The sequence below is a fragment of the Syngnathus leptorhynchus genome, chromosome 14, assembly GCF_054491065.1.
Source record: "Syngnathus leptorhynchus isolate UIUO chromosome 14, UIUO_Slep, whole genome shotgun sequence".
In the NCBI taxonomy this organism is placed as follows: Eukaryota; Metazoa; Chordata; class Actinopteri; order Syngnathiformes; family Syngnathidae; genus Syngnathus; species Syngnathus leptorhynchus.
In genome coordinates this window covers 6,045,502-6,069,250 of record NC_141208.1, presented here as the reverse complement: position 1 = coordinate 6,069,250, position 23,749 = coordinate 6,045,502, and the positions used below count along the sequence as shown (strand labels likewise).

The 23,749-nt window shown below is 42.4% G+C and overlaps 4 protein-coding genes and 1 non-coding gene across 7 annotated transcripts; 2 read left to right on the top strand and 3 right to left on the bottom strand.

Moving 5' to 3' along the window:
* The first annotated feature begins 143 nt into the window (after positions 1-143).
* trnar-ucu (transfer RNA arginine (anticodon UCU)) lies at positions 144-236 on the top strand. The gene is made up of 2 exons: positions 144-180; positions 201-236. It is a non-coding gene; the product is annotated as a tRNA-Arg (tRNA).
* A 256-nt stretch (positions 237-492) lies between these two features.
* Positions 493-2,668, bottom strand: chmp5a (charged multivesicular body protein 5a). The gene is made up of 8 exons (XM_085929797.1): positions 2,490-2,668; positions 2,030-2,134; positions 1,918-1,964; positions 1,679-1,772; positions 1,516-1,587; positions 1,322-1,430; positions 1,055-1,170; positions 493-987 (listed from the first exon to the last, which is right to left on the bottom strand). The coding sequence occupies exons 1-8, from the start codon at positions 2,556-2,558 to the stop codon at positions 937-939; spliced, it is 663 nt and encodes a 220-aa protein (XP_085785923.1). The 5' UTR covers positions 2,559-2,668; the 3' UTR covers positions 493-936.
* Positions 2,669-4,552: 1,884 nt separating this feature from the next.
* oprk1 (opioid receptor, kappa 1) lies at positions 4,553-7,036 on the bottom strand. The gene is made up of 4 exons (XM_085929796.1): positions 6,891-7,036; positions 5,841-6,137; positions 5,223-5,575; positions 4,553-5,085 (listed from the first exon to the last, which is right to left on the bottom strand). Exons 2-4 carry the CDS (start codon positions 6,110-6,112, stop codon positions 4,553-4,555), a joined length of 1,158 nt encoding a protein of 385 aa, XP_085785922.1. The 5' UTR covers positions 6,113-6,137; positions 6,891-7,036.
* A 1,897-nt stretch (positions 7,037-8,933) lies between these two features.
* atp6v1h (ATPase H+ transporting V1 subunit H) lies at positions 8,934-17,301 on the bottom strand. 3 transcript variants are annotated; one of them, XM_085930743.1, is made up of 14 exons: positions 17,222-17,301; positions 16,178-16,338; positions 15,871-15,970; positions 15,698-15,787; positions 14,990-15,103; positions 14,126-14,230; positions 13,827-13,886; positions 13,094-13,191; positions 12,358-12,550; positions 10,394-10,572; positions 10,065-10,190; positions 9,846-9,947; positions 9,664-9,777; positions 8,934-9,190 (listed from the first exon to the last, which is right to left on the bottom strand). In XM_085930743.1, exons 2-14 carry the CDS (start codon positions 16,279-16,281, stop codon positions 9,121-9,123), a joined length of 1,455 nt encoding a protein of 484 aa, XP_085786869.1. In that variant the 5' UTR covers positions 16,282-16,338; positions 17,222-17,301; the 3' UTR covers positions 8,934-9,120. The 3 variants fall into 3 exon arrangements, with proteins under 3 accessions (XP_085786869.1, XP_085786870.1, XP_085786871.1); XM_085930744.1 differs by lacking the exon at positions 17,222-17,301 and adding an exon at positions 16,848-17,179; XM_085930745.1 differs by lacking the exon at positions 13,827-13,886.
* Positions 17,302-17,696: 395 nt separating this feature from the next.
* On the top strand, positions 17,697-22,711 carry rgs20 (regulator of G protein signaling 20). The gene is made up of 5 exons (XM_085930245.1): positions 17,697-17,885; positions 21,036-21,202; positions 21,661-21,735; positions 21,807-22,041; positions 22,208-22,711. The coding sequence occupies exons 1-5, from the start codon at positions 17,697-17,699 to the stop codon at positions 22,394-22,396; spliced, it is 855 nt and encodes a 284-aa protein (XP_085786371.1). The 3' UTR covers positions 22,397-22,711.
* Positions 22,712-23,749: the final 1,038 nt, after the last annotated feature.

Below are 23,749 nucleotides of genomic sequence, written 5' to 3'. Positions count from 1 at the left end.
TCGCTGAATATCGCGAGAATACAATAGCTTTATTCACCACTTTTGCAGCACAAACGTTGCTTTATTCCTTTCGAAGCAATGGCAGCCGTACAATAAGAGTCCGAAATATTTTCTCTATTGTGAAACTTCTCGTAGTACTAACAGGCTCTGTAGCGCAATGGATAGCGCATTGGACTTCTAGCACATTTACCAAGGGAGGAATTCAAAGGTTGTGGGTTCGAGTCCCACCAGAGTCGTGTTTTGAGCAATACCTGTAAGGTCCAGATGTTTAACCTAGCTAACGGTTATAAGTACTAGTAATGATTATCTATGAAAATTCTTTATTTTACAAATATCTTTATTTTGATTTCTGACATAATAAGAAATGTTTTTAAAATTAACAAATCAATGTAATTTTTTCATCTTTAACCTTCTTTAATGTTAAATTAATTTGAAATGACAATTGCTCATACCTAACTCCACTAACTGAAATAAATGACAGATGAACTATAATAATCAACAAATCAAGATTTAATTCAAACAGTAAATCTACAGATGCTCTCAATGCCACTCACAAATCAGAAAAACAATACTGTCAATCAATTCATTAACTGTCGGCATGTGCTGAAATTATGCTTATCAGTGCGATAATGAGTATGTTGTTTTGTACTCAAAAAGTTTTTCCTTGCCCTCCTGGGAGTTTAAGATCAGGGGATGTTTGAGAATAATTGGCAATTTTCACACATGTCCTGAATGTTGTTAGTCACCAAAATGTTGAACAGAGGCTGAGATCTACCGAAGTCAAATTCGTTATTTGGCATGCCCTAACATGGCCAATAAACTTCTTGAGTCTTGAATGCACCAAGTAGTAGTAATCAATCATGACATTAAAAATTAAATAAATGAATTAAATAAATATTAAAAGTCTTTTCAATCAAGTGCAGCAGACGCGTGCATTTAACTGGCGGGAATCTGCGGGAGGCCAAACTCGTCCACCAAGACGCCATCCTACAAACACAAGAAACATGTGACTATTGTATGTGTGTGTACATTAAAATGAATCGCACACATCTACCTTGTCTGTCTTGCTTTCTCCAGGAATGCCCTCAGGGATGGATGGAGCGACCGAAGCATCATCCAAGTAAGAAGTATCTTCGTCCTGCAGCAGCTCATCACCCAATGCGTCCAGCTCTGAAAAACACACATGCCAATCACGACTTTCAAATAAAATCACTTTCTCCATCAGTTGCGCTGCTCATTCTGGTGTGAGCACTTTTGCAACTTGGAGGCAATAAAAAAAAAAAGGCGTCAAACTGCATTGCTCGATGCCGCTGAAGCATACCGGCTTCCAGATCTTCCTCATCAATATCAGGAGTGCCGTAGCTGCGACTCATGGCCTCCTGAACCTCGTTGGCGTCCTCCATGAGGTCCTCCAGTTGGTCTTGCAGGTCCTGGACAAGATAGATGGACAGGTAGATAAACAGGGTGCTAGATCGATAGAAATCAAAAGGGATGGATGGAGATAATTAGACATACATCAATTTGGTCCACTTTGACTTCCTTGTAGGCCCTTTTCATCTCCTTGGCACCCATCTTCATGGCCTCCACCTGTCCAAAGAACAACAAAGGATGATGTCAAAGAAGGAAAAGGAAAGATTGCCCCAGAACACCTGCATAGAAAGAAAGCAGCAAGTCTTACGGTGGATTTGGTGTCCTTGAGCGTCTGGAGCGTGTAGTTGGCCTGCTCCATGTTGAAAGCCTGCTGAGCCAGCTGTTCTCGCTGACTCTCATACCTGTGTGACAGAAATACAAGTATTGGACATTTTTTATGTTGGCTGTATTGTTGCTGTTTTTGAATCAAATATAATAACTAATTCAGCCCGCCCTGTGCATTTCTATGTTGAAATTTGAAAGTGTGAGGGTGACCTAAGTACTTACATCTTCTTTTGCTTCAGCACTCGCATGGCTTTCTGTTTCACCATGTTCTACAAATAAAGGAACATGAAAATAATTATTTCGTTTCCATCGATCGCCGTTTAGTATCTTCCACCTTGGAGGGACCATCCTTCAACTTCTTCAACTGGTCCTTGTACTTGGCGAGCTCCGCATCCAGCATACCTATCTTCTTCTCGACGGACTCGCCCCGGGCGTCCACCTGAAACATCATCAAAGTGTTATTTCTACCCACACCATTCTTACTACTGGGACACCTTGATATATCTTGATATCTTGATATGTATTTTAATCAGAGTGATCGGGGCACGACTGTAGTTAGATGTTAATTACAAATAGATCGGCGAGTCACCCTACGAGGAAAAAAAAGAAAAGAATAAATAATCAACTCCCACCAATGTCACCTACTGATCATCAGCCTTTATATCAGGGTGATCGGAGCACATTTAAATCACTAAAACAACACAAAAATAACACCGTACTTAAGAGGTTAATTACAAATAGCCCGGCGAGTCACAAAGCGAGAAAATAAACAGAAGCCATCATAAACTACTCACATTGCCGATACATTCCGAAAGATCCGGACCAGGTCCTTTTGATTTACTGCGTCCAAATATTCTGTTCATCTTTGACGGGGAAAAGAAGCTTTAATTTTGCTTCAAAACACACAATAACGCCCGTCAAACGGGAACGGATTTATCCATTGAAGACACCCGGAAGTGGGAGGCGGCGGTGATAAATTGCAATTGGTCAGAGTGAGAGAAACAGCCAATGAGCGTTGAGATAGGTTTCAGCAGTGCAGCCTATTGTCCCTTTGCTTTTGTTCCCATTCGCTTTGTTTGACATCATGAACAGCTCTTTACTTTTGGTACATTTTCCTCACATGAACGTCTTAAAGTTGCATTTTTGAAAAAAATATTTATTGAAAAATAAAAATAATATTAATAATAGGTCTGAATTGAAATTGAGATTTTTTGTAGTCCACTATTATCTGAATTTTGGATCATCATTATGTAATACAAAAAAATACATCTCAATAAGAAATAGTTTTTGGTTCATCATTAATTTAAGAAATATCATCATCATCTTTATGAAAGCATTTCTTTGCAGTTTGCTCTCCAAGGCCAAATGACAGTGAAGGGAAAGTGCTTTTCACAGCGGTGTCGCCATGGTAACGCCGCGTCTTTGTGCCTGAGGTGAATAGCATCGTTGCCCCGGAATTGACGATGAACGAGCCGCGTGGAAGTTCGCTTGGCGACCATGAAATGGATGAAACAGTCATAATGTTAAGATTTATTGTCGCTAATATGGCACGGTGATATTGATACAGCAAAGAGCAATATAGTGTATACACTGACAATTCCTCTGGTAATATGGCGTCACAATATGAAACACATCATTTGGATTACATTTCATACCAATGGAAAAGTACTGATTTGCTCTTAGAAGCTCATTTACAGAATCCAGCAGCAGTGAAGTGCTTTTAAAGCAGACTCTTAGAAAATTCACAATGCCAAATTTGGAAATGAATTCACCATTTTAGGGTGCCTTAAGATACAAGTTGAATTATAGCGTTTTCCTATTGAAATCAAAGGAATTGTTGTTTTTATGTTGTGCCCCCCTAAAAAAAAACAAGAACTATTACAATGTGTATTTTGAGGAGCAAAAACATCACTCCATAATATTGTACTTTATAAAAACATACAGTAATACAGGACAATGATTAGCGATCATTAAAATTTAGGAAATCGTTTTTGTCAGACTGCAAAAAAAAAAAAGACATTGAAGCTACGCATTCTCATAACATTTTGTTCGATGGTTATATCATATTTTTGCATCATGTCGCATTTACATGTAAAAGAGTGTCAACTCTGAGTAAAAAAAATGTTTCATGATGCTCTCAGTGCTGTTTTTTGGATTCTCTTTTTAAAATGCATCTCTGGTTGTGTTCCTTTTTTTGCAATCCTTTCACTTTGTTTGTCAAGCAAAAAAAAATGATTTTTAATTTCCTCAAATCGTGTATGAAACAAGACATTTACTGAGCGGATGCTTTCATATCTACACGGCAAAATAATACTGGTACCACAATCTAGCATAAATGTCAGCTTTCCAGCCAAGTCTGCTTTGCAGCTGCAGGAAAGAAGTCAACAGGGACACGCAGTGCTACTAAGAGTCATCGTCAAGCTAATTACAGCCATGTTATTTTTCTCAGGTCAAACGTATACTATGTCAGAGACAGACCACATCACAACTGGTGGAGCACCATGGCTTGTAGACCACGATTGCCAACCACTGTAGTGACATCACGAGTTTCTGGTAATCATGGTGACATCAAAATGCACACACCATCAACTTCCTGATCACCTTGGTCGATGACCATCGTCGTGGACCAGTACGATGATGTCACAATGAGTGGACCACCATGGTGACATCATCAACACAAGTTTTGGACCACAATGGTGACACCACAATTAGCACAGTGACATTAGGACCATGGTGTCGTCACAAGCAGACCACAATGTGTCTTCACAGATGAGGTTCAGACAGAGGTGGTGACCTGCGTCAAGCACATATCATTGGAGTCCTCCAGTTCCGGCACAGAGGACATGTCCATGGCTAGTCATACGGGCCGGGCCTGCCTGGGGCCGCCGCGGTTGTCCGGGGGACACGAGTGGTCCCTCAGAGTGCTCCTTACCCGGCTCACCCCCTGGCAGTCCCTCCGGGTGCCGGGGCAGCAGAAGTCCCGGAAGCATTTCTTAAAGTTCTCGTCCAGGAATGCGTAGAGGATGGGGTTGAGGCTGCTGTTGGTGTAGCCCAGCGCTACGCAGAAGAAGTAGGCGGCCATGACCGGCGTGGTCTCGGGCACGTGGGGCGACAGAGCCTTGACGAGGATGAAGATGTGGATGGGGGTCCAGCACACCACAAAGACGGCCACCACCACCAGGACCAGGCGAGCGATACGTCGCAGGTTACGGTCCTTCTCGCGCGAGCCGGACAACAGGCGGACGCTCTTGAGGCGCTGGATCATCAGTGTGTAACACACGCTAATGATGATGACGGGCACCACGAAGGCAAAGATGAACACACAGATCTTCATCAGCGTGTCCCAGTAGCTGTACGGCTCTGGGAACTGGAGAGCACATTCTGTTGTCCCTGGTGGTCAGAAACAACAATATGAGATGTACAGCAGCTTCACTTTTCAAAAATACTGGCCAAACATTGAACCTCCCAGGAAAAGAATGAGTCATCAGATTTGGTGGAGATACTGAAAAGCAATGTTGCGGACCTACCATTGTTGGTCTTTGTGCTGCCCAGGATCATAGCGGGCACACCGGCGGCAGATGACAGCACCCAGATGAGCACGTTGATGACTTTGGCCTTGACAGGCGTGCGGAAATCGAGGGCCTTGACGGGGTGGCACACGGCCACGTAACGGTCCACGCTCATCATGGTGAGCGTGAAGATGCTGATGAACATGTTGTAGTAATCGATGGAGATGAACACCTTGCACGCCACCTCGCCAAAAGGCCAAGAACTGAGAAGGTAGTCGGTGCTCTGGAAGGGCATTGTGCTGGTCACCAGCGCGTCCGCCACCGCCAGGTTTAGAATGTAGATGTTGGTGGCCGTCTTCATCTTGGTGTACCTGATGCATGTACAAAATAAATATATCCTCTGCAACATATAAATAATTTAAAAAAAAATCTAATGTTATTTCAGTTCATGTTTTTGCTGTTATGAATGAAAAGGACATTTTGTCCATTACAATATAATAGCACGTTACAAGAGTGCCATCTCGTGGCGAAGATGAAATTACACCCAAAAAAAATAAATCTAAAGTGATGGAAAGGAATTAAATTTTGCATGAAAGCAGAAAAACTTTACATCATCAATTAAAACGGACAACAGACCTGATGATGACGTACATGACCAAACAGTTGCCCACCAGGCCCACCACGAACACCAACGAGTACACGGCCACGATGACGGGGATGATGGGTGACATGGGCTCGGCGTCTTCACCCTCGCCTTCCCATGTCCCGTTGAAGGCGTCTAAGGCCGAGGAGGAGGCGGTGGAAGTGGGCCAGGTGCACCCCTCAGCCGTCGCTTCTCCCTTCCCATCCCAGGGACACATTTCCTCCGGTGCAGCTCCTCGTTGGATGTGCACCACGCCGCTCTCCATGGATATGCGTCCTTGATCACACTGCCTTAAAAACAAAACATGATAAAAAAAAAAACATCCACGATGGCATTTATAGATGTTAACACGATAAACCTTCACAAGTGCGCTTTAATTGAATTGCAATCGAACAGAAGAAAATAAGCTGCAGCCTGCAATCCACTTCTGAGAATAAATTAGGATGCGTCTTATTTATTAACCGAAGCAATTTTGATATAAACATAACAAATAGATGCTACATTCACGACCATATTTGGTTTTAAAGACGTTTATTTTATTGATAGAAAGTCTCCAGAATGACTTGATGGACTTTTTGTGACACTAAAAACAGGGACATATTTAAAAAGATGTTCATTTTTTGAGCTACAGAAAGAAATAGCAAGATTTGTAAACTACCACAATAAGAATTTAGAAACATTTAGTGATTTTTGTTGTTGTTGCAGGAAAGAAATGTTCTAAACATCTTTTTAAAATGTTCTACAGACAATATTAGGACATGAAACGACACGTTGGAGCGGGAAAGGAAGAGTGCGCTTAAATGTTTTGCAGGTAGAATTGCGCTTTTTGAAAACATTTGCCACAGTGATGGTTTCTTTCTGCGAGCCGAAGTGATTATTATATTTGGAGAATTTCTAGTTATGTCTTTCAAGACAGTCTAGGGAGACTTCTAATGAGAATGCATGCCAAAAAACCATTTCATACACTGTGGTGACAAATAAAGATAAAAAGAAATACAAAAAAGACATCACACCATTCACATGCTGGATCAACACGAGCTTACCTTTGTCCCAGCTCTCCACAAAGTTGATGTAAATATGCTTCAAAGGTGATGAAGAGTGATTGACAACGCTAATGTAATAATTCGCAATAATAATTGTTTAGGCTTATTATTGCTGTGCAGAAGGAGAAGAAGCGGATGGAGTGAACGTAGCTCAGTGTGCCGCTCGCTTAAGCGCTGGTGCTCTAATGACGTCATCGGCAAGGGCTTGACAACCAACTCACCTTTTATGAATCCATTCTTAATGTTAGAAACTGTTTGCATATTACAAAAGCATCTTGCGGCCACAGCAGGAATAAAAACTTCTATATCACAAAATAATTATGACTCTAGTGCATTAAAACGTAAAATGTATATATTTTTCGCTTTAATGCGATAAGTTTCATGTTTTCACGTAATAAGTTCCATGTTTTAACGTGGTAAGTTTAGTTTTGATGAAACAAAAAGCAAGGAGTCTTTAAAAAATACTTGAATCCGTACAAAAATAAAATGATAACAGATCCTGCTCTTTGTGAGTAGTAGTTTGTCACTTAGCACCGGTTGCTCGGAGACATACCACAATTATTGACGGTGAAAAAAAAAAAAATCAACCAAGGCCGCGTGGTATACACAATATTCCACAAAGTGAATTTACTCTGGATGTTTTTTGCCCACAGGAGGGTGAAACCTTTAGTTACATAATAAAAGAATGATTATCACTGTGGTTAACTGCAACAACACTGGAAAGAAAACAATTAGCAGGTTGTTTGCTTTTTGTTAGCGTGTTGCTAATTAGCATTGATAAAAATCAATTGACTATGCTAACATTTGCTTCAAGTGTTTGCTGCTAGCATGAGCTAGTTGTCTCTTGCAGCCCATTTCTAACATTGTTGGGCAGTAGCATTTTGTATTTTCCATTTCAATAATAAAACACCTGGCCCTGACCACTGAATGTTGGTACCATTAGAATAAAACCGCATGGTTGCAGGAATGGGGGACACCATCTGTTTGAGAGACCAGAGTTCACCACTGTAAATAGCACTTGAAGAGCAGAGCGCCGGCCGGGATCTATCATTCTCTAAAATAATATTGACACTCTCTCGGTGTGCACGCATGTGGGCGTGTGCGTGGGCACACCTTCCACACGTCAACGCATCATGGATGAGATGCTCGTCATTCCTTTTTTTTTTTTTTTGTAACGTTGAATGATGTTGAAATGACAGGCATGTGTTTATTTAGTCAAATGGGGAAGATGAGTTTGTGATAAAGATAATGATGCAGTGATCCACACATTGAAGATGATTAGGTGCAAAATCCAAACTGTCTACTGACCATCATGTTACATCATCCAAAAAAAAAAAAAAAGAATATTGAGCCCATTCCAGAAGCATAATGGTGAATAAGCTGTGTTGCCTCCTGGGAAGTCCATATTGAGGTTTTTTTTTTTTTTTTTCCCCCTTCTGAAATGAAATGCGCGAGACGTTGAGACCTCCTCAGAGGTGACCTTCAAAATATGTGATGACTAAATTTGATTCTGATATTAGTTTTCCATACACGCTTGTCTTGAATCTTCTCATCCTTGTCATTCAATGCCCACGCTAACCTTTCCAAAAGATATTCTTCATTAAGTCTTGAGAAAAAAAATTTTTTTTTGCATTTGAAGTGACATTTTCAAGTTAGACTTATAATGAAAGATGAATAAGGCCTCCGTCATTGTGTGCGTAATTAATCTCCAGTTATTTTTTTAGTCTTCTTAATCATTTTGCAATTGTGGAGTAATTCAGCTTTTCTTTCTTTCTTTTTTTTTTTTAATACTCTATTTCAAGACATAATGGAATTCCAAATACTGTATTGGAAAGACAACATGACAACCTCCATCTTGTCACCTACTGCGCTCTACCCACAAAATACAGTTAAATCGAAGCTGATTGGGAAATTGATTCATTTTAAAAGCGGGCACCTCCCGTCGCCGTAGCAACAGCTCAAGTGCGGACAACGGATGGACCGAGGTACACAGAAGTGGCGCACTTTGTCTTTATTGGAGCTAAATGATTTTTTAACAGCCAGTACTTTCATAACCTTTTATACATTTAATCACAGACATCACACAACTACGACACGAGACGCTATTTAGGAATGATGCCTTGCTTCATCTTGCGAGTCATTAAATAGAGAACACACACACACACGCATACAGGCACGGTTAACACACACAAAACACACACACACACACACACACACACACGAGGGCAATTCAGCTTCGAGCCGCCACCGCCGGAGCTTGCTGCTGGTCGCTGGACTGCAGCTGTCTGCCCAGGTACTCCCTGAGAAACAAAGCCGAGCATTTTGTCGGAATATGAACGGGTGTAAAATGTCTTTTCCTACTTTCGACATTTTCTCTCGGTTTGAACGTTTGATATTTGAATGTATTAGACTTGAAAGTGCCACGTGCTGTCATCAAGTACTGAACTTTACGTTCTGATTTGAAAGATCACTCCCTCCGGTGAGTAACATTTGCACAAGTGGCTCGACCACGCTCGGCTAGAAATATCAAAACGTCTCTGACGACGCTCAAAAAAAGTGGAGGTTGGGCCAATGTCTCCGCTCTGGAAGAGCTGGCATTTATCCACCTCTATCTTGCCACGTTACGGGATTTGATAGTACCTCAGAAGATGGGAAAATGACCGACTATCACCAGAAGTGAATATAAAAACTTTTGACAAATTTGGAGTTCCAGCAGTTCTTTCTAAAAACCCCAAAATAATCCGTATCAACTGGGCTGTGGGTGTGTTCGTACCAGTTGTGGACCATCAGCTTCTGCACGGCCAGCAGGGCGTTGTAGCGCACAAGCTGGTCCTCATGGTGCATGTGATTCATCACTAGCTGCTTCCCGCCCAGCTGCTCAATCACCCTGAAAGGCAAGAAGAAGAAAATGATGAGGATAAAGGGCAGGGAGGAAAGCAAAAGTCAGCGTCTTACCGTTTGCCGCGTGGGTAGTGCCGCACGTACTCGCCGACATCGTGGGCCGCCACCGCTATGACTTGAGGATCATCAGACACTTCCAGGAGCCTGGTTAAGATCCTGAAGAGGGAGAATGCTACCTTTGAACACTCATCTCCATGGAGTATGGAGGAGCGCAATTATGCTACTTATGTTTCAAAGACTCACAGGAAAAAAAAAAAAGGATCCGAGTCTTACTTGAGCAGCTCATAATTCTTCTCGTTTAGGCGAACGGCGTTTTCCCGCCAGAACTTCTCAGACTTGTGCACCGGGCTCCATTCTAGGCGGCCCGATTTGAGTTCGGAGCTATATTCGTCGAACGAGCTACGGTGTATATAAAAGACAGGTGACCTTTCAAGTTGAATTGCTTATACAGAAGGTGGGAGTTATCACATAATGTGCTCGTCATAACTCAAGTCTTAACCTTCTCGTTTCAAAAAAAACGTCACTGCTGCCAAACGTCATTGTTAAATCTCGCATCATTTATAGTCGAGCAAGTCCCGAACGCTAAAATTGACGAGGGGCACCTGAGATCCTGCACGCTCTCCCCCAGCCTCTCCAGCAGGAACTTGATGTCCTCCGTGATGTCCTCGTCGTCGTATTTCTGCTGCTCCAGGTTCTCCAGCTGCTTCAGCACTTTACACTGGATCATAGCCAGCGCGTATTCCTGGCGGGTCTCCTTCTCTGACGACTTCTCCAAGAGATTCTGGAACGGCATTGAGAATAAATACAAGGCCACCATCCACCTTTTCTCCTATTTATGTTTCGATGTGAAACTCAAAAGGCATTGACCTCACATAAATATTGGCTTCAGTAAGGGGGGGGCTGAACGAAGGCGTTCTGACAGGGATCCCGAAAAACGATACACATTTGGAATTGAGCCGGTGGCCAGACAGCAGGACAGCTTTTTGTGCGTACAAGATGACGGACCTGACAGTCTCGTTCGGCTCATGCACTAATGAGCACTTTTGGGAGAAAACAGCCATGGACGCAGCTGAACATTTTGGATGGAAAGAATTCAGAGACCCCCTGCGGTCTCTTTTGAAAATCAAATATTTATGTAAGGGAGAGACACAATGAAGCAGTGAGATGAACATCTGCTTGGTCACCGTTGGCCGCTCGCTGTCGTTTTTAATGAGGCGGGCGACGTCAGTCAAAATGCAAACGTCCCTCAGCGTTTCTCTCGTGGATGAATTGCTGAATGGGAGTTTAAAGGCGGGGTGGGGAGGGGCGCTTCTGTGTTCACGTTAAATGCAGTTCGGTTCATGTAATCATCCGCTATTCTTCCTGGCTTTTGTGCGACAGGGTCGTCGGGACAAAGCTCTCAAATAAGCAAGCGCCCCCCCCCCCCCCTTTTTTTTTTTTTTTTTTTACATCTCAAAACGCAAGCCTTTCTATTTCCCCTGTGATTTGATGTAGCAAGCAATCAGTTTGCAGCAGACTGATTCTTAAGCAGCCTTGTGATGGAGCAGACAAGAATTAATGAGAACAAAAAAAAAAAGAAAAGAAAATCGAAACGGATTTGGAACCGGGCGAGTTGTTGTTGAAGGACCCCCATCATTACTGTGGGAATGAGGCAATATTGTCAATGAGGTGAAGAATTGCAATTTTAAAGTAGTACATGCTTGCTTGGTGGAGAGTACATCTGCCTCACAAGTTCTGGGTTTGAATCTCTAATGGAATTAGCATATTCTACCTTTGAGCATTTCGTCAGACCATAAAGAAATCCCGACAGGTTTTTTTTTTTTTTTATGCGTCTCTATGTAGTGCAGTAAATCATTTGTGCACTTTGTGATGTGCTGCTATTTCCATGAGCAACATAGTTCAAATGCACTTGCCCCCTTAATGTCCATGTGTGACAGGGTCTATAAACTGAGGTTATTAGTTTTTTTTTTTTTTTTTTTTCTTCTGAAGGGGAAGGGATTTTGCCATTATTAGAGGAAATACATTAATGTTTCATTTTGGTCCAAAAAGGCATCGTTATGTGAAATGTTATTCGTGTTCAAGGCCATCACTGTTTTAAAGTTAAATTGCATAGTTGCTTGGTAACAGTAACTCAAAAGACAAAATGTAATTTAGAGAAGGTCAAAAAAATGGCTTCTTAGATCTGGAAATGAACTGGTTAGGCAGACTTTTGATTTTGAACTCACATCTGCTTTTTCACAGGGGAGTCGTTGAACCGTTTGACATTCACATATTTGGTCATTTCAAAACTTGGGTTGCTTTCCGAAAGCGGCTCGTCATGAAATATTCATGGTCGGTACGGAGCAATGTCAGCACGCAGCTGTTTGAGCGGCGTGTTGGTATAAATTGTACTTATGTATCTTTTATGGACTTGAGTTTCTTTTATCGCCTTTCTCTGTTGTTTAATTGAGTCATTTCAGTCAGGCTCCCCAGAGGCGATAAAGCACAAATCCCAATTACAAGTTAAAAAGTGCTGTGCAAGACCTTCAGAATATTTGGGTAAACTTTTGGAGGTACCCACGCATACCCTGAAAGCGGCCAGGATGATCCGGGTGACCTTTTCCTTGACGGATTCCTGGAGGATGTCAGAGAGCGCGGGCACCACATTGTAGCGCCGCAGCTGCTCGCACAGCTGCGGGCTAAAGGCCAGGAGCCAGACGCAGAAGATCATCTGGTACTGGAGCTGGAAGCCGCACTTGTTGCTCAGCACCGCCGTTATGCTGGGGAGAGAAAGGCGGAGGGGGTGAGCAACAACAACAAATGCTGATGAGCCGCTTCTCTGCGCCGCGCGGCTGGACTAATGGCCGAGGTCCGTGGCGGTGCGCCTCCATGCTGCTGTGCCATTACGCCTTAATGACCGACTGGGAATACGACACGCGGACTCGGCCATGAATGCAAATGTAACAGCGGGACTGCCAAAGGACTCCGAACTGAACTGGGACGGAGCCACGGCAACGTTTTAGAACCGAAAGTCTACAGATGATTCAATTCTTGGTTTGCGCTCCTACTTTTAGACGATGCGTGCGTCTGCTTCATCTGAATGAGATTATGGCTTTCCAAATCATATCCAGTTAAAGTCAATGTTTAGTTTGCACTCCCACTTTTGGGCTATAAATACGTGTGTGACTTTCCAAATCATGTCCAGTCGAGTGAATTGGCCACAGATGGGTTCAGAAAGAACCGATTATCATTTGAACTTCTTTTTACACTTGTATAACAGATCAGAATGTCAAAACATCAGCAATCAAATGGGCATGACTCACCAGTTCACCCCGTCGGCCTCCACCCAGGCAAACCTGTACTCGTTGACCCTCAGCATCAGTTGAAGGCATCCGGCCACGCACTGGACATACTGAGAGGTCTGCAAAGAACAGAGCAAACAGCAAATATTTTTTTTTCCTTCGCTCGACATCATGAGTCTGCTGCGGGTGAATTGAGGAGAATCTTTTTTTTTTTTAGAACCTCAATACAAGTTGGCAGACAGTGTACTCGACAAGCAGAAGAAGGGAATGTTCTTGACAATCCATCAAACTATTTTTTTTTTGCTCCAATCACACTTGAGTGAAATTCACGTCACTATAGAGATTGGAAGAGGAGGAAGAAGAAGAGCCTGTTAATTGGGTGAGTAAAAGCAAAATGAGTCCAGCTCGGGGAAGAGAACAGAAGGATGGAAGAGTGGAGGTTACCTGGCTGGAAAACATGGGTTAATATACACACCCTGAGTACGTTGCACGGAATAATTAGGTGCGACTGAGAGGGAGAAGCGAGTGACAGTAAATCACTGATGGATGCTGCCGCCACGCTAAGTGCTACTCCAATTGTCGTGCGCTTTTAACATTAGGTGAAATGCGAGCAGCGGCAGTAAACATGTCGACCCCCCCCCACCCGGGTGCACGCACGCCACCGCGATCCGGAATGGTCCACGGAGAGAGCAAAGAGGTAAAAATCCCAAGGCGTGCTGAGGGCTGATTTTCCATGCAGCTCGCTCATACTCACTTCACTGGGGGAAATGGTTCCCGCTCCCGAGCCTGTGTCTGGACCTGTACCGTGAAGGTTCTAATGAGAGATAAACAAAATCAACAAAAGAAGCAATCGATGCCTCGGAGCCCAGAGTGCTGCTGGGAGCAGGAGTGATCAACACGTACAAAAAAAAAAAGATCAAGAAGGTAATCAACAGGGGGATAGAAATTCATATTCTGCTTCATCTGAATGAGAAATAATTGGGGTCCAGTATTCTGTCTTTGCCAAGACAACATTTTGAGTTATTCATCACATATGACACCTAGTCGTCATACCTGTGAGCTGAGCTGGCTTTTGATCCAGTTGAAATAGTAGTTCAAATCACTTCCCTCCATCAGGTCACGGCCCCAAGCGGCCAACTTGGCGATGATCCTCGCTGCCTGAGTGTCGAGATCAAGGATGGGAGAAGACACAAAGGCCATAGCATATTTTTGCCGATTAGCCCATTGATTAATTGGATGCAAATTTATTTTGCATTATCAAACACACTAACATGTGCATGTCAGGTATTATTTTTGTCCACAAGGGGGTTGGCATCCTGTAGTGTCTGCGATGAAGGGTGTACAGCTTTTATTATTTAAAAAAAATAAATAAATAAATAAAAATAAAAAAAACTGACGTGGGCGCCATCGAAAAAGAACGTAGAGCAATTTGTTTGGTTTTCATGATTCCTTTAGACATATTAAAGTTATTCTTCCTGGCCTTTTCTTTCATTAACAGACGGGTACCAATCATTCAGCGTCTGCCAAAGCTAAGAAATGAAAGCTGCCACTTGAAATAAAATAAAAGAGGATATTAAATGGGACTCATGCACATCCTGCCCAAATCATTCAAGTGTGTGAGGGATGGCGCTTCTAATGACTAGGCTGCCAGCGTCTTATTTTAGCGCAGGCTGCGATGTCGCCGGGTGGTCCTTAGCCATTTCTAAAGGTTGCCAGGGTAACATCACATTAATTGCCTGTTTTTGACAAGAGGTTGTGTTTTGTGAGGAATTATTAATGACCGGATGATGAGGAAGCCTCGGTGGTTTGATTCGGGCGACGGACAAAGGTTAATTTGCTGAAAATGGCTGATAAAGACGTTTAGGATGACAGCTGACCTAACGGGCTCTTGTTATCGAAGATAAACGACAAACTCACCATGTGGACGGTGAAGAGGTCCTGGCGATTCAGCATGGGGAGAAAATAGGACCAGGCTGTGTTCTTTGTCTTCTTTGCATAGTCAAAGAAGATGCTCACCCTCTGATGGTTCTCCTGCGGCACATTCAAGATATTAATGATCAGCCATTCAATTCAGTATCTGAAGATTATTCAAGTGTTGCTGCCGTATAGATATTTTGAGACATATTTGGACAAAGGCACCAAGTTCAAATGAAATGACTGTGAGGATATATGCAGATTTCACTGAATTATTGCATTACATTGCAGGACTGGCAGCTGTTTTACACAAAACAGCCTACTTCAATTTGAAAGTTAGGGAATATCATTCATGGACAAGAACATGAATACAGATATTTTCACAATGAACCGGCAGGAGCCAAAGAAATTATTCGATCGAATGCATTTAATTAAAAATGACGCAGCAAATTGGCTGTATTATTATGAACAGAGCATCTGCAAAGTACATATTTGACATTTTCCATATTTTATGTTCAAATTTGAGTTATTGCCAAAATGTTTTTGTTTTTTCCCCCCCCAATAAAAAAAAAGATACAAAAAATACCCAGTAATAACATTGTGTGTTTTGATGGTAACAAAACAGAATGTGGAAAAAGTGAGGCACTATAAATGTTTCCCAGATGCGCTGTAGAGTGTACAAATACTTTTGTTCCTAGTCATTCACAATACCTGCAGAGTGTCATCAATGAGCGTCAAGATGTACTGGACAGTCTGCTCTTTGGAGATGTGAGCCATCAGGTTCAGAAATGTCTTTGCACACTGTAGGGAAAAAAAAATGTAGCATAGAATGAAAAGCTCTAATCAAACAGCACGTGTTTGTTATGTTGAGCAAACTCAAATACTTGATGTCCTTCATTGGTCAGGATGACCTGCTTCTCTTCAGAGTTGGCCACCTCAAACTTCTTGATGAACTCACAGTCCTCTGCTGAGATCATCTGACTCCTAAAAAATGAAGTTGTCAAAAAAATGAAAGTCAGTCAGATGAAATGTTCTACAGATTGTCCAACTCATTCACAAAAATTGTTTTCAAGCATGTTGAATCCACCAAACAAAGCCATTCATCGCGCCAGTTCCAAACATGACATAAATAGGAAGTTTCGCCTCAAGACTGTGACTCAGTTTCTCACCATTTCGATATGTGTCACTTACTGCAAGTACGACTGCCAGTTGACCAGATTGGCGCGAACCTCCGCCGCCTTGGCCGCGATGATGTTGGTGGGGACAGCGGCGTCCACGGCCCCGCGGATGTCCATCCTTAGTGGCTGCTGGATGCAATTCTTTGTTGAGACAGACTATGAGGTGGACACCACCTGGATCGGAACAAAATCAAGGCATCGCATATGAAGTCCTTTTCCTCTTCTAGTCTTCTGCAACTTACAATTATCTTATTTAGTGTTTAAAAGATCAAGATGCACAAACGTCTACATTTTTTGCAACAACTATTCTCCACATCAATCATGAGTGAATAGAGTGAGAGTTGGCTGTTGTGAAGAGTGAAAAATCCGGGAATAACTAACACATTTTTTATTTCCTGTAAATACCACATAATGAGGGAAAAACACATTTCAACATAATCCCATGGCAATTGGCACCAAAATACCACGAGGTGGCAGTAAACCACTACTTTTATCTAATTAAAGCTCCTCAATTTATTCCAACATAATTCAAAAACCAAGATTGTAGACAATAGTTGTTTTTTGTGAGAGAGTATTTTTCTGCACTGAAATAGCCTCCCATTTCTCCATGAGCACATATTATAGATTTGAAACCCTTACTTTTCCATACAAGCGCATGTATGGACATGTCCCAACCTACGTACATTCCCGGTTTCGTCGTTGCGTCGTATGGCGAGGACCATTTGTTCAGTGCGGTGTACGTAGAGAAGGTCAGACTAGCAAACACCAGAAAGCTAGATACTCAATGTCGACATGATTTGGCATTTGATTATTAAAGAACCCGAAAAGCAATATTCCATAAAGATGGGGCTATACACTGCAAAAAGATGCTTATTAGCGTCTTGTCGAACCAGCTAGCAAAACAAGCAAAGGACGCTAAACCACAACATTCTCGTCCCAGGCAGGACTAACTTGCAATAACAAGAAACGAATCACTCAGTGACATAACGCATAATAATGGCGCAAAATGGAGTGTAAATATTCCAGTTTTTAAGAAATACAAAGCTGAATCACTCACCCTACGAGCTCCTGAGGTCAGCTGACAGATGTGACGTCACGTTGAATCATGTGACTGCAAAAACGGCGAGTGGTCACGTGCACGTCCGCGGAAAAACAGACGAAGCTGGGTTTTTTAACCGTAGTTGTTTTTTATTATATCAATAATGGATATTAAAAGACATGTTATTGTCGGAGTATTATTACAATATTATATATATACATAATTCATTGAAGGATAAAACTGATAAACGTGAACCGTGACGTCATTTGTGTCACGTGATTCTGTCACCAGTCTTCCTGCTGAGTTAATCTGTCCTAAGAATATAACATTGTCTTAATACCCATCTGCCCTCCCTCCTCCCGCACCAAACACTTTCCTTCATCATTCAGCCTCTCGTCCATCATCGCTATGCACAACAGGACTCCACAGAAGTGCCACGGGCAGTGTGGATTTCCCATGATGCCGAGCGGCGGCGGGGCCTCGCCGTGGGACCATGACACGCCCTAGAAGGGCCGAAGGGTGGGAGATCAAGCCCACGTTGACCCTGAGGGGGATCCGACGCCGCCGCATCCTCATGTGGCAAAGTATACAGAGGCTCACCCGGGCGTGCCGCCGTGGCGTTGGTTGTGCCGTCAGCTACAATGAACACGACCACGATGAGCAGGATATGGTGTGCCTTGAGGTACGCATCCATGACACGCTCCCGGCCTACCCAACTAACCTACCCAAGTACCTACCACCTCGACCCACCTACAACCAAAAGCGACCCCAATGAACCCACTGTACCTACTAAATACCAACAGATTCTTTTTGCTTCTTCAATATCCAATAACCCACTCACTTTGACTTCAGATCAACCCTACCTGTCTACGAAGTTAGCAACCTACCCATTGATCCACCCACCTCCCTAAATAACTGCCTACAACTGTACAGCACAACCCAACAATACCTGCCAAAAATGTACCCATTCCTGAATACCTACCAATATCTACCCACCAATCTATCCATCTTCTGTGAATCCCAAATTTAGCTACATTTGTGTTCTTGGTGTTGGCCTGGCTCGCTGCAGTGGCTTCCCGTCAAACGTCTATTTGCGGCGACTAAAGCACGTCTGATTGGAGGCTTAGGAAGATTAAAAGAGAAAGTGTTGTGTCTCCAAATGGCTTCCAGTTGCTGTAATTTCTAAAACATTAAGTGCACTTATACAATCTAATGGCAATAGTTGTTATAGTACAAGTTATTTAGGATGGGGAATATGGTAATTGTTTCAGAATTCTGCTCATAACTCAAAACACTCATGTCTCAAATTTACCCATTGAAATGAATGACTAGAATTTTTTTTGTGGACTTCAACTGGAGTCACTTCAACATACTATTGTACTTTTAAACTGTCAGGTGTGTTATACTGTAACAAAGGAAAAAAACAATGTGAATCAGGAAATATATATTTTTTTAATGATTCAATCGAACCAAATTGAATCGTATTGCACCACATGTTTAGAGATACATATCAAATCCTTTTGATTGGAGAGACGCACACTCCAGTTGAGTAATTTTACTTTATTATCATTTAAACTGGGTTTACAGAGGTTAACTAACTCCTCTTTACACTTGTACCGTTACTGCCTGATTCAAACCGCTGTGACCTTCTTGCCGTGAGATGCCGGGACCAAACACTTATCCCGAATCCGTCGTCATTCTCCGTAAGCCTCCAGCAAAACCTAGCAATCCTACTTTAATCGCACGCCCCCGGTTTTCATTATTCTGCACTCGAACCCAAATCTGTTCCAACACACACACACACACTCACACAGTCCCAGGAGTCAGAGGGTATGGTGCACAGTCACGTGGCTATTTTGTGGGTCGGAGTTGCGTAACGCGGTGTAGGATAAAGTGTTAAATGAACTGTTTTCGAGCAGGTCACATGTCTACGTCTCTGGGGTGCAAATGCAACTATTGCATCTTGACAGAGGGGACTTATCCGTTTTTACAGCAGTGGCAGTATAATTGCATGTATGTCATTTCAAATATGACAAAATTATATATATATATATATATATATATATATATATATATATATATATATATATATATATACATATATATATATATATATATATATATATATATATACATATATATATATATATATACATATATATATATATATATATATACATATATATATATATATATATATATATACATATATATATACATATATATATATATATATATATATATATATATATATATATATATATATATATATATATATATATATATATATATATATATATACTGTACGACAAGATGCCTCTAGGTGCCAGTGTTGTTGCGCATACACACACTATTTCAGAATATATCAATATAATTATACGAAATTTACAAACGTTTTTACAACATGAAGTGAAACATGTTCACATGCACAAAGCAGTACTTCTTTTTGATATTTTAATATAAATAGATACATATACATCTATATACCCTGCAGCCCCATCTCGCAAAGCTCAATTTGAGAGGTGTCGCCATCTTTGATTGGGGCAATGTGTGCACACGTACTTACACTTTCTGCACTGGGGGTCTCGGCTACTACGAGTCGGGAGAACGTGCGCATGCGCAGTGACTCGGAGCAGCCGGTCGGGGAGGAAGAGGAGGAGAAGGTGGAGGCGAGGAGAGGGGCGGGGGGGCAAAAGAAGCGCTTTGCCATCGGATGTAATCAAGAGAAGCGTGTCCTTTTCTACACATTATTTGATTTTTAACTGCTTGTCGCTGTGCATACATGGTGGAATTGTAAGTATGGCGCGTTTCGCGTGTGTCTGTGTGCGCGCGCGCTAAGAATGGAGGATGCTGGATTGAAGAAGAGAGGAGGAGTATGGGGGGCATTAAATTCACCCTTTTTTTTTTTTGCACCGATTTACGATTCAAAGAGGAATCATTTGCTTACCATGATGAAGCCAGAGTGCAGTGCGGTGGATACCCCAACCGCCCCCTCCTCTTTTTTTCTGTTCTCTTCACCATTCATTTGTATTCGGAGAAAAGCACGCATAATTCTTGTTCAATAGAGAAAAGAAAATCTCCTGTATCAATTGCATAAATCAATCAAATATCCTGTATCAATTACATCCCTGCATAATAACATCCATTTATCTTTGCCTACGATACAGCAATTCACCCCCCACCCCACCCCCTTGTGTCAGGTAGTGTGTGTGTGTGTGTGTGTGTATGTGTGTTACATAAATGATATGACAGGATTTGTTAGTGTCTGACCTGATGATGACACCTTTTCTTGGCACGTTAGGGCCTTTCGCTGCATGCATCTGCTAAAAACACACACTCACACAGAAATATTGGCATTCATATTCATAATATACAGCGGTCACTTGACATACGAGCGTCTCGAGTTTTTTGAGCTACGAGCTGTCGTTCGGCCGATTTTTTTTGCTTTGATTTGGCTGCGTAGACTTGAGATTCGAGTGCTGCGAGATAACAGCAAACTCACTTCACTTTCAGGCTTCTTGCTTCATGCTAACACTAATTTACATCTTTGTTGCAGTATTATATCCTTTCGAGCATTGAACACAAATGATGCAGCAACACATCAAGACAATATTGCAGTACTCGCGTCTATTCTTTATCCTCTGCAATGAATGACAAATATGGATCAAATGCACAATGTACACCCAAGCGAAAAGCCCTTCAGCTTCTTTTTTTTTCCATCCCCCACTCATTTAAAGCATGAGCCAAAAGTAAAAAAAAAAAAAATCAGTCAATAATTGTGCTTACTACAAAGCGTACTACTGTTCTATTATTCTCCCCGCAACTCCCACAGCCCATGGGATCAGAGCCGATGGAGATGCGAAAGAGGCAGATGTCGGTGCAGCAGGAATCGGCAGCGGGGGGGACCGCACTGGCCCACCAGGGCCAGCCGGGCCAGGCCAACCCGCGGGGTTCCAACGCCTGCTGCTTCTGTTGGTGCTGCTGCTGTAGCTGCTCTTGGTAGGCTCCTCATACCAGAGGCAATCACAAAAACAAGAAATACATTTAGCACTATCTACTTTTTGACCCTATGGGACTACCATACTTTTGCTTGATCCCGCCAGTGAGTCTAAATTGGGTTGCCATATTGTTAGGGTTGCCATATTTAACAAGTGCAGTCACAATTGTTGACGGTATTGCACTTAATACAGTCTGACAAGTATAAGTCACTAGTACAAATTTGCTAGCTAGCTAACTTGCTAACGCCATGATGCACAGGTATTCTTAAAAAAGGTCATCCAACTTTGACAATGTGCTTGTTACAACCCCAAAGCGGTATTTGTTTTCAATTCTGCCATTATTATTTTTATTTTTTTTTACAATTCCTAAGTTACAGTTACACGTCGCAAATCCAAAGGAACAAAAATGAATCTGCAGCCTGAAGCCAAACACGTACACGCGTGTTGTCTGATTTTCAGGAACGAGGACAGAGACGAGAGGAATCGGAAAACCTCGTACGATGTCAAGGAAGGGACCGCGGACTGTGAAGACTGGTGAGTGGAAAGTCACCCCGTCGTTTGTCATCCGCGACCGTGTGGCGTCTAATCGTTTTGTTTTGTCGCAGCCCCAAGCCCACGCTGGAGGAGGTACGCTCTTGGGCCCAGTCCTTCGACAAGCTCATGAGCTGCCCGGCCGGACGCAACTCTTTCCGTCAATTCCTGCGCACCGAGTTCAGCGAGGAGAACATGTTATTCTGGCTCGCTTGCCAGGAGTTCGCCAAGGAGAGCAACAAGGGCTCAGTGGAGGAGAAGGCCCGTGCCATCTACGAGGACTACATCTCCATCCTCTCCCCGAAAGAGGTCGTATGGTATCTCTCATAATTGACCATATCGCGTCTTTCCAAGCTACGGTTGCTACCGTACGGTTCCATCTAATCGACGTGGCATCGTGTCCAGTGAATCGTATTTATCACAATATCTCTTTTTTTTTTTTTTCCTTATAGTTTGTTTTTGTCCCACTCCTCAGGTGAGTCTGGATTCCCGAGTGCGCGAATCCATCAATCGCAACATGCAGGAGCCAACGTCGCACACGTTCGATGACGCCCAACTACAGATCTACACGCTCATGCAAAGAGACTCGTACCCTCGCTACATGAACTCCCTGGCCTACAAAAACCTGCTCAACGCTCTGTCCGAGCAGTCACCTGAATCGTAGAAAAAAAGAAAAAAAAAAAAAAAGAAAATCAAGACCTGTGATCCACCATCCTTTTTTTTTTTTTTTTTGGTATTTCCCGTCCCCCATCTCGTGTCCAGTGCAGGATTTACACCGACTAAAACTCGGGGAATTCTCAGCAGTAGACACTCAGGTCTCAGCATCTTGCGAGGGCTCCACATCAAGTCTGCAGAGCAACATTAACACTCCAAAGGAACTTCTCTTACTTTTACTCCTTTCTTTTCAAAGAAGTAATCTATTTTAGTTGACCTTTTTTTAAAATTGTTTTTTCTCAAGTGACAGGGAAGGGTAAACGATTCCTACTTTAGACGACATATATAAATATATATTTATGAGTTTGTAAATAATACAAATGGAATTGTGGGTATTTTACATGGAGATATTTAACTGCGAGACGAGAATCAAAGTTCAAAGGCAATGGCGACACGCTAGCTTGACCTTGGTTTCATTTTTTTTTTTTTTCATCATCTGACATAACTTGGGTTTGTGTGATGGCAACTCCTTTTGTGTAACTTTAGTAATTGTGATGTATTTATTTTCCACTACCGGTATTTTTACTCATCCAAAGTGTAATATTTAAAGATTTGCTTGCTTTATACACCCCCAGCAAAAACAAAACATAAAAGCTGGGTTGTTTTTGTACAAAACAAGCTCCAAAAATTGGATTGTTTTGTAGGTTATTTATTTGATCCAACTTTTTAGACAACTGTACTTTTCCCTCAATTTCCTAATTCTATTTAAAACCACTTTTGGACTGCACTAGAAGAGCGGCTAGCCAATTGGATAACAGAGATTAATTTGAAAATGCCAGTTTGCAAGTTAGCAGAGACTCATGGCTTAGCGTCTGTCCAAAATGTCGCCACGATCGTCCAATACTTTTGAGTATTCCCTTTTGACTTTTGTTGCCTCACGAACGCGTCGCTCAAAAAAGATGAGCTGCTCACATGGGGAGGGGAGGGAGGGAGGGAGGGAGGGGAAGTGCCTTGACATTCCGTTTGGACGACACATCCTTTTCACGGGCAAACTCTCGCCATAAAGGTGCTTTTTTTTGGGGGGGGGGGACCTGAGCACAACAGCCAGCTGTCCGCAAACAACACATCCCTCGCATCGGCTGAACTCGATTTGTCGTCGATGTTTTTAGCGACGACTACCAAACTGGAGGGCGGCGGCGGGGGGCCGGCTGGCTGATTGACGTCTTTGCTGAGTGCAGAAGAACCTCAAACGCACCAAACTGCGGGTTTGGCGCGATGCCTATTAAATCTTTTTTTTTTTTTCTGTTTACAATATATGGGATGTGTTCATTTTAGCGCTGCGTTTTCTGAGAGAAAAAAAAAG